This window comes from Haliotis cracherodii, unplaced genomic scaffold (assembly GCF_022045235.1).
Source record: "Haliotis cracherodii isolate W230 unplaced genomic scaffold, xgHalCrac1.p SCAF_7, whole genome shotgun sequence".
Taxonomy (NCBI): domain Eukaryota; kingdom Metazoa; phylum Mollusca; class Gastropoda; order Lepetellida; family Haliotidae; genus Haliotis; species Haliotis cracherodii.
This window is the reverse complement of record NW_027266330.1, coordinates 24291112-24301055: the sequence shown is the minus strand read 5'-3', so window position 1 is coordinate 24301055 and position 9944 is coordinate 24291112. Positions and strand designations below refer to the sequence as shown.

At 41.5% G+C, this 9944-nt stretch overlaps 1 protein-coding gene across 1 annotated transcript; it reads right to left on the bottom strand.

Moving 5' to 3' along the window:
• Positions 1–544: 544 nt before the first annotated feature.
• Positions 545–9577, bottom strand: LOC139448092 (uncharacterized). Its single transcript, XM_071229604.1, has 6 exons — positions 7600–9577; positions 6935–7029; positions 5258–5378; positions 4087–4250; positions 3023–3161; positions 545–2143 (listed from the first exon to the last, which is right to left on the bottom strand). Exons 1-6 carry the CDS (start codon positions 9575–9577, stop codon positions 804–806), a joined length of 3837 nt encoding a protein of 1278 aa, XP_071085705.1. The 3' UTR covers positions 545–803.
• Between the last annotated feature and the right edge of the window lie 367 nt (positions 9578–9944).

Sequence of the window (9944 nt, the reverse complement as noted above, 5' to 3'; positions counted from 1 at the left end):
AATAAAATAAAACAGTCGCATCTCAACAGTAGGCGTTCATGCACAGCATATCAATAAAGTCCTAAGCCCTTGATAACAGGAATGAGCACAAAACACATGAAAATGGCATTCATATAGACACAAGTCACCCACACTAATGGACTATATATATACATGATAAAGCAACACAAAGGAATGAGAACGAAAAAACCTTCAGAACTTCAGAAAAGACCACAGAATTTGTGCCCAAGCTTTCTGAAATTTGTGTTCAAAGTTGTTATTTCTTAATTAAATGAGCCATATCGACCATGTTGATAACAAATATCAATAAACAGGAAAACATCGTGAAATGAAAGGCAATGAAACTGTGAAATGAACGGCAATGAAACTGTGAAATGAACGGCAATGAAACTGTGAAATGAACGGCAATGAAACTGTGAAATGAGTCAATCTTGAATCTTGCAGCCACAATAGCATCCAAAATAACTTTTTATATGTGTGAATTTTATTCTTACAGATGATTATCACGGGTCTTAAAAACCTAGAAACATATTCAGGGCGAACCCACGATCATAGGTAACTCTGCACAGCGAATTGTGACACCTTACACGGCTGGGCCACCCATGCCTTACTGTGCACATGGTACTGGCATTACAAGAGAAATTACAGTATTTTGTTCACTTGTGAAGGTTTAGAAGTGGCACACAAATTGGACACAATTTCTGCCATCTTACCGACTAATTCGTTAGTTATTCATTCCATTCTGTTGCTTTATCCGGTGTATGGGAGGCCTGTGACTAGCTCTGATTTTTTAAGTACTGGCATCAAACAGCTATCCGTTTGAGAACAACATGACACATCATCATGTCCGTAAGATCAAGTCCGTCTAGAATCTCCATCATATCGTAATTATTATCAAACGTTACTTGTGATGGCTCAGTTTGCTCTGGTTCCGACCATGAAGGCTTCGGAGACGGCTTCCGACTACTTGGAGACTTTCCAGTGTCACGTGAAACTTCCACAGAACACTCAGTTGCATTCCTCAATTTCTTGCCACTTTCTGATTTCATTTCATTGAATCTGTTTCCAACATCAACAGGATCTGTAGTCTTTGTCTTTCTGGTATTTGACTTACCAGCCTCAAGTCTGACACCCAAAGAACACTGATCGGTGTCACACACATCTCGAGCCTCATTCCTGGTTTTCTTGGCCGTCGCAGATTCACTGTCTGTTGAAAGTGAGCGTTTCCGTGTGTCCTTTGATTCATGGTCAGTTCTCTCCTTAGACCTACCATAGTGCATCCTAGTTCGAAACGAATGTGCATTCAAAACGGACAAATCCTCTGCAATGTCGTCAAGCACAACAACGGGCTTCCAGAAAGATGCGTCTATATCTTCCAACCATTTCTTTTTCTGATTTTTAGCAGGACAAGATAAATAGTTCACAAGAATGCTATCAGGATCTTCTTTTGACTTCTGTTCGCTGTCAACATCAAATTCTCTTTTCTTCCTGTTTGGTCCGGTACCAGGCAAACCATTCGTCTGACCAACATCACCCTGTTCATCAAAAGACAACCTTTTTGCCACAGACTTGGCTTCAGTATCGACACTGGCCAATGCCACCAAGGGTAACAATGACCTGATGTCTGCCTCCACATCCGGCTCCCTGCCAGGATACTCACCAGATGAAGCTGGACCTCTGGTTCGCCTAGTAGAAAGCCTTTTTTCATTTTGCAAAACACAAGCTGGACTGTTATACTTCTTGAACACGTTCTGGGGCTGTAGATTCCAGGGTTTGCTTCGGAATCGGGTGTCCTGACTCTGGGAGCTGCTGCTGCTGAGTCTAGAGACCGATGTCTGTCTGCCTTCGTTGAGGGGAATATCGGGAGGACTCTTGCTCACATCTCTTAGCAGGACAACGGGCGACAGGGCGGGTGACACCTTGTACGGGCCCGAGGAGACAAATTTAGCACTTTGGAATGAGTCTTCGCTCTTAATACTGATGACATTCATGTCAGTTTTCTTTTGTGGGGTTTTGTCATTATCTTCCGATGGGGCTATTTTGTTCCAGTGAAGCGGTTCTTTTTCACTGCCTTGTGTCTCCATGCTGAAAATGAGTTCGGAATTGGCATCCAGTCTCATGACAGTCTTGGCCTTGTCTTCACCTGAAATTATCGGCAGACATAATATATCAGATATTAAGTAACTGATTCAGAATTGCATACACACGATAAATTTACGAAATATCAAATGAGTCGGAAAGATTTTATATGTTTTTTGCTTAATCCCACATTAGGCAATATTCCAGCTATATGATGGCAAGATTCGCAAAGATCCGGGTTAGAATAGGTATTCGTATTCCAATTGTGTGGATCGATGGTCATGATATCAATCACTGGATTGTCTGGCCCAGATTCAACTATTTACAGACTGGAATAGTGCTGAGGGCGGCATTAAACAACAAACAAACAAATAAATGATAGCAACCTGCAAATAATCAAGACTTGTCCAATGACATGCAATGACACAGAATCATCTAGGTCACCGAGCCTGACCACCAGATCCATCGAGACACTTCAAGCGACACACCAAGGTCAGCGAGGACCTATTTTACCTGGAGGCGAGGTGAGGTGAGGAGAGGTGAAATGGGGTTTAACATCGCGTACAAGATTATTGCACTTATATAGCGACGTGCATTGGGACCGTGATTCGGACACGATGACATGCATCAACCAAGTCAGTGAGCCTGACCACCCGATCCTCTTAGTCGCCTCTTAAGCAAAGTGGGTCACTTCTGAGCCAACCAGTCTTTGTTTTAGACCTTTAATGCCGAGTGCCAGACAGGGTAACAGCAAGTCCCATCTTTTAACGTCTTTTGGTACAACGCGGCTGGGGATCGAACCCCGGACCTTCAGCTGTCCAGGCAGACGCTCTACCACTAGACCACAGAGGCGGTGAAACCCTCAAGCATGGGTATGGCACTGACAAACCAAGAAACATATTTGCTGGGACTCTTCAATAATCCTAAAGTGCAAACCTCTCACCGTTACTTTCCAGTGTTACATTATCCAAGAGTAAAGCATCCATGTGGCATCTGCTTTTCTGGTGTTCACGGATACGACGACGACTGAAATGGCGGAGTCCTTCTCCAAATGTAGTTTTTCTGTTATGCTTTTGACAGACCTGCAATAAAAGAATTAAAACCACCATATAATATTGAAGTCAGCATAGTCACTAGAAGTGAAGTTTAACTGCTACCTTAAAAAACAATTACATAGTGAGTGAGTAAGTTTGGTTCGAACACTGCTGTAACAGCATATCACAGTGAGTGAGTGAGTGAGTATCCGTATCCATAGTGATGCAGGATGTTGACATTTTATCACATTAATGAAACACACAAACCAAGGATCATAATTAGAGCCAACATGGAATTTGGCACAAGGAAATCAAATCCTGGCATGACTAAGGAACACAACTCTGCACAGCAAAATGCTGCATCCTGCTAGACAACCGGAAATGTGTATTGAATCAGCAGTGAACCCAACACATACCAGAGGGTACCTTATGGCTTACTGATTTAATCCAACACTTCAACACAGATCAGAGGGTACTTTACAGCCTACTGGTTCAACCCTACACTATTTTTTCGTGCATATTTCAGATTATTTGAAGAAAACAGCAGAACAGGTAAATAATTACCTGGTCATATTATCAAAAATGTTTTAGTTTCAGGAACATTAAAACTAAGTTTGTTCACTATCACTCGTCTGAAAACGAATTTAATTCGACAATTACGGCTTTGACAAGCACCCTCTTCAATTTTCTGAGCACCTTGGCCGCTTATTACACCGAATATGGTAAACAAGTTATTCCAACATGACCTATGAACATCTGTCAAGTAATCAGTACAGCCCGTGACAAACCTTTGAGATTATCAAGCCGAAGATGGCTTTTAGTATTATTTCTGTAGTTTTTAGAGTTATTGTGTGGACAATTATTGGCTGAGCTTACTTAGGCCAAACAGAATTTTACCTGACAGATTTTGTACCAATGGCCAAAGGCAGAAAATCAGTAACATTTAAACAGTATATTCAAGTTTGACACTGACCTTACAGAATACCTTATTGTCAATCTCATCAAACATTAGCCAGGGAAAGTCGATGAGCCATGTGTAGTCAAACACGTTTTGCAGCGCCAAGACACTCTGGATCTGTTCGTGGCACTTGTGTACCATCTGCAGCCACTGCAACGACTGCTGACCACACCCAGTGTCTGCAAACAGTCAGCATGTTATCAGTCCTACCAGTGAGTGAGTGAGTGAGTGAGCATTGTTTTACGCCGCTTTTAGCAATATTCCAGCAATATCACGGCGGGGGACACCAGAAATGGGCTTCACACATTGTACCCATGTCGGGAATCGAACCCGGGCCTTCGGCGTGACGAGCGAACGCTTTAACCACAAGACTACCCCAATGCCCAGAGTCAGTGAGTGAGTGAGTAAGTGAACAGAATAATACTTCTGTTGTCAACACTTACACATGTTATCCCCCTCATGTATGCAATTGTTATTACTGTTAATCCTCTACCATTAATCCTCCATCTACTATACATATTCTGTACTTTGTCACTTATTCAGTCTTGCTTGACAATGGTATAAGGATCTATACCGAAACGCCGCTTTTTACAGTTTTAAAGAAGTTGTTATCCATAAAACTGTGTCTACCTTATTGAAATCTAACTTTGCACTGCACCTCTCCTGTAGGTACAGAAACTGTACCCGCAGTTGGAAAAGAATCCTTAAGTAGTTTTCAATTTATAAGTTGCACACAAAAATGTCCTCAAATGGACTGACGGACAGAATTCCTTGGTACATTCTCTCTACACCAGCCCTGTTAGCTTGGCGGTATAACAAGACATGCATGGATAGTTCAGTCTATGGATTCCATTGAATCTTCCAATTCAACTACAATCAGCATGACCATTCTATGAACTACAAAAAAATCATTCAAATCTGAAGAAACTATACACTTCTAAAATTACATTTGATCAAATTGTAATCTCAAGGAACAGAATTCTTACTATAAAGAGGAAAGAAAAAAAAATCCTTTTCAGAAGTATATACATATAAAAGGTACTTTAACACTTAAAATTATGCACTTTAATTTTTAAACAACATTAACCAACAGACCCAATTCACGTCTTGTAAAACTAACCAAATTATTTTTATTTCAAGCAACCCAAGCTAATTAGCAAAACATGATCTAGTCTGTGCCACCCACCTTGTATTATACGCAATGCATCGACGTGTTGCGCAGACTTCGTGTGTGTTATCAGCGGATCTCTCATGAAAAAGTGGGAGCCCACAGTAAAAATGTTGCTTTTCTTTGAAAATATGCAAATCTAAAAGAGAGAATATCCATTTCTAAGCATGAAAGAAGCATAAAAGCATAACAATAGTGAGCTAATAGGGTTGTATTTAGGTTACTTATCTCCGAATGTAAAACATCGAATTCAGAGTGAGTTGGTTTTAACGCCGCTTTTAACATTATTCCAGTTAAGCTATCACGGCGTGTCAGCTTAATTTGAGAGGAAAGCCCGAAGTGATGAAAGTCTCAGACGTTTACCACTTTGGTGAAACCCAAGAGCACGGGTATGGTGCTGACAAACCTAGAAACATAATTTTGGGTGAACCCGGATTTGAACCCACAATCATAGGTTTCTGACGTGCCCAAGGGACGCAACTCTGCACAGCGAATCGCGGCGCCTTAAGACAACTGGGCTACCCGTGCCTCCTTTGTATTTTGAGATTGTATTCAATGCAATAATATTAATAAGTATTAAAACTTGTTCCTATTTATTGGCCCTGTCATCAGTGCAATACAGGTTATCTCTAAGAAGCCATGAAATAAGTTATATAGATACAAAAACTTAAATTACAATTTGGGAATTTTTTACTGACAATGACATTGCTGCTGATTTTTGTGTTGAACAAGTTTAGATAAACCCTTGATGGTACACACAGATACAATCTCATTAAAATCAGATCTTAGTTCTTGCTACCGCTAAACAAAGATCTGAGGACATCCCTTTACGGGTCACGTCAGACCAACCTTGCATGAACTTTGACCAACCAATGGAATGACCAATCAGAAGGCAGCTTTCTCGTGCTTTACGGCACTAATTCAGATTGGCGTCTACACTTTGAAACATATTTTGACAAATTCTCGATTACAAATTTGAAACCTGAACAAAAAAAACATTCTTAAATGACTTATGTTGCTAATAGATGGTTTAGATTGTAAGGATTCAGTCGCTAAACCCGTAACTATCGTTCGGAATACCCCATGTTTAAGTTTTCGAGTTTTCATGATTAGAAATCACATTCCGACTGTCACTTTCATAATCTGGTACGCGACGCACTGATTGGTCGGATGAAAGGTCGTTCTGACGTGACCCCAAATGGGATGTCTTCAGATCTTTGTTTAGCGGTAGCGAGAACTAAGGTCTGATTTTAATGAGATTGACACAGATATGGGTTGAACGTGTTGCACAAAATATTTTTATTGGATCACTGCATGCTCATTTAGCATCTTTTCTTCTAGGACTTTCATAAAGTCAGGTAGACCAAATCCATAGCTCTCTACCAAAACAAAGTTTTTTGGTTGGTTAACGCCGCAATATTCCAGCTATATGACGGTGGTCTGAAAATAATCTAGTCTGAATCAGAAATTCCAGTGATTGATATCATGAGCATCGATCCACGGAATTGGGACCGATGACATGCATCAACCAAGTCAGCGAGTCTGACCACCCGATCCCGTTAGTCACCTTTTACGACAAGCATAGTCGCCTATTACCATGATTACGGCAAGCATGGGTTGCTGAAGACCTATTCTACACCGGAATCTTCACGGGTCTACTTAAACAAAGTTTGAGATGCTTCCAGTATTTCTCACCTGACAGAACATGGTGTGGTTGATTGGATCGTACATGAGCCAGGGAAAGTTGACGGCCCACTCTGGATCGAACTCTCCAACATGGGTACTCCTCCCTGATACAACAATGACTATCTCAACAGTTGCTTACGACGCAAACATGTGTTTTCACATTTGTGAACTAACATCCGATGCACAGAAATTTGACATGTGGAACCAACATGACCAATAGAATAAATAGAGTTCATGTAAACAATGGTAAACAAACCCATGGTCAGTATCGAAAAAAATATTTGGTGTAACCATGGTAACCACAATTGAGAAATTAATGGGACTGTGCTACACTCAGAATTTTTTTATTTAAATGGGATTTAAGGTTGCGTTGCGTTTGTTGTTTAACGCCACACTCAGCTATGTGACGGCGGTCTGTACATCATGTACATAATCAGGTCTAGCCAGACAATCCAGTGATTGACATCATGAGCATCGATTCACGCAATTTGGATACGATGACGTGCATCAACCATGTCAGCGAGCCTGACCACACGATCCTGTTAGTTGCCTCTTACGACAAGAAAATGGCATTTGAAGCCTGGAAATATTCTGACCATCTAAATGCGTATTTGGAGGGTTTCAATAGAAAACGTTTTCAACATAAAGTCCTCATTATTGTTATAAGGCCTTACCCTTAGGCAACGAATCCTGTTTTGATTTAGCAGTGAGCGCTGGTCCCTGTGTTGCCCCACTGACCTCTGGGGGTAAATTGACAGGAGCTTGTACTGCATTCGTCATCACACTTGGCAGCATCTCCATAGGAACTGGGGGCTGCCCAATCAACTTACCGAGGGAGGAATGGAAATCAGTCGGTGCCTTTGAAGGAGGGTCTAAATTGATCCCAGGATAATTTGTTGCAGACACTATGCTGCTTTCTTTAGGAGTACTATCCATATGTAACGATTCCACAATACTGGCCACAATGTTATGAATTTCAGAATTATCTTCAGACATCTTTTTTGTTATGTTGTTTGATTTCTGGCTCTCTTTTGATTTGTCCTTGTCTTCTACGCCAACTATTTCAACATCATCATCATCCTCTTCATCACTGACCCGCACTATTGTCATCATTCCACTCTCCGGGTCAATCAGTTCTATGGTGTGTCCCTTGGCCAGACAATCTGCATTCTCTGCCTTGTCAGATTTGTCTTCAACAACAATTGTCTCAGTTTCCTTTTCAACAGAACAAGAAGCATCATCATCATCATCATCATCAACAACACAAATAACACGTCTTTTTCTTTGTAAAGCTGTATTATTGGTTCCCTGCCGAGATGAGTCTGGTATTTTCGTGACAGATGTTTCACCATCTTTCCTCGAATCCGTATCATTGATTTGATTTAATGAACCACACTGTTCCTGTACAGTCTCAATGGTTTTGCTTGACGCACAGTTCTCGGTTTGGGATGAAGTAAAGTCATTGGCAATTATTTCTTCAATATGAACAAGAGAGCTGTAACTTGGATCAGATGTAGGAATGTTGTTCCGATTACTCTCACTTGGATTCTTCTGACTGACAAGATCAGTTGCAATGCTTGGACCAGCGGACACTTGCAGCAGTGCCGTGATGTCAACCGGGGCATCTCCATCACTTGTGTTGGATGTAATCAAGGGAGGACATGATGACACCAGACTGTTCGGAATTAGATCAAAAAATCTGTCTGGGGGAGGCTGGTTTAAGGGCAAACCAAGCATTTGAACTACAACTTTATCTTTTTGGGCTATGTCTGGTTGCTCAGAATCATCAGGTAAAGTTTTGGAGGGGAGTGGCAAGAGAGATGGATTTAACGGAGGTGCAACATGCGAGGCATCTTCTGGAGTTGATCCAGTTTTTGTACTAAGTAGTGATTCCACTAGTAGCCTTTGCTGAGTGGCAGTTTCTGTGCCACTTGGTAACTTTGTGTGTACAGTGCTCTGTATAGACTTTAATGCTTTTCCACTATTGCAATCCTTTGAATTAATACTTGATGACAAGAACTTCAGGGTTAGAGGTCTGATCTGTGTATTTAGGATGAGACCATCAAAGACGAACGTCAGCTGGTCCCCGCCTCCATCGTCGAGACACTCACAGGTTGTGTTTAGCATGCAAGGCAGTACAACTCCATTTTGACCAAGGTACCATGCTTCAAGATGAAAACTCGAGCCTGCTGAATTCTTCACACTTTTTAAAACATAGGAATAGGGGAGAGTGAAGTTGATGCGATCTATTGTTGTTGAACCTTCATTATCAACGTCGGACAGGTCAGCCCTGAACGGCTGATCCACAATATCAAATAGGCTGATTCGAATGGCAGATTTTGACACATCAACAGCGAGTTTTCTTAATTCTACGACGATTTTGCCCTCAGATGGCAGCGCTGGGGAGGATGAACGTTCATAACTTAACTGGCACTGTTTTGCGAGACGATCGTCATTTATTGTCCTTACCGCGCATCGCTTCAAGTCGAAGTTTGCATTTAGGTATGATGCCGAGTATTCGATAAAAGGTGCACTGTATCGTTTTTGGTATATTTTCACCAGAAATGAACGTGGGAATGAAAATTCCAGGCTACAGACAGACATGTTTATCGCATCATTCACCTGCACCTGCCATCCAGCGAAAATTCCCATGAATACATCCGCTTGCAATCTCCATGTACAGACGTAATGCTCAGAGCGCTGCATGGAGCTCGCGTCGACTAATCATACTATTTCCCTAAACGGGAAGATAACGTTGACAAAATACTTGACAGCACCAGTGTCGTCAATATTATATTTGTGAGTCACCGAATTATCAGAGCCATGTATGACTACTCTCATTACATCGAGACATTGTCCCGGTATAACACACGACAAACACTGACAGACGCACGCAATTAAGTAATATTTTATTCATAGAACCATGTTTTAATGAGACTTGTTACAATATAAGTTTCTCGTTTCTCACGCTCGCCCACCCCCACCCCCCACCCCCCACCCCCCACCCCAAATCAATTAT

Bases quoted from the DNA above. Each gene is read 5' to 3' on its own strand.
- LOC139448092 (XM_071229604.1), bottom strand. From the start codon at position 9,577: ATGGGAATTTTCGCTGGATGGCAGGTGCAGGTGAATGATGCGATAAAC. The intron at 5,379-6,934 runs GTGAGAAATACT...TCTCTCTTTTAG, and splicing joins ACCACACCATGTTCTGTCAG to ATTTGCATATTTTCAAAGAA. The intron at 4,251-5,257 runs GTGGGTGGCACA...GACTGTTTGCAG, and splicing joins TGCATTGCGTATAATACAAG to ACACTGGGTGTGGTCAGCAG.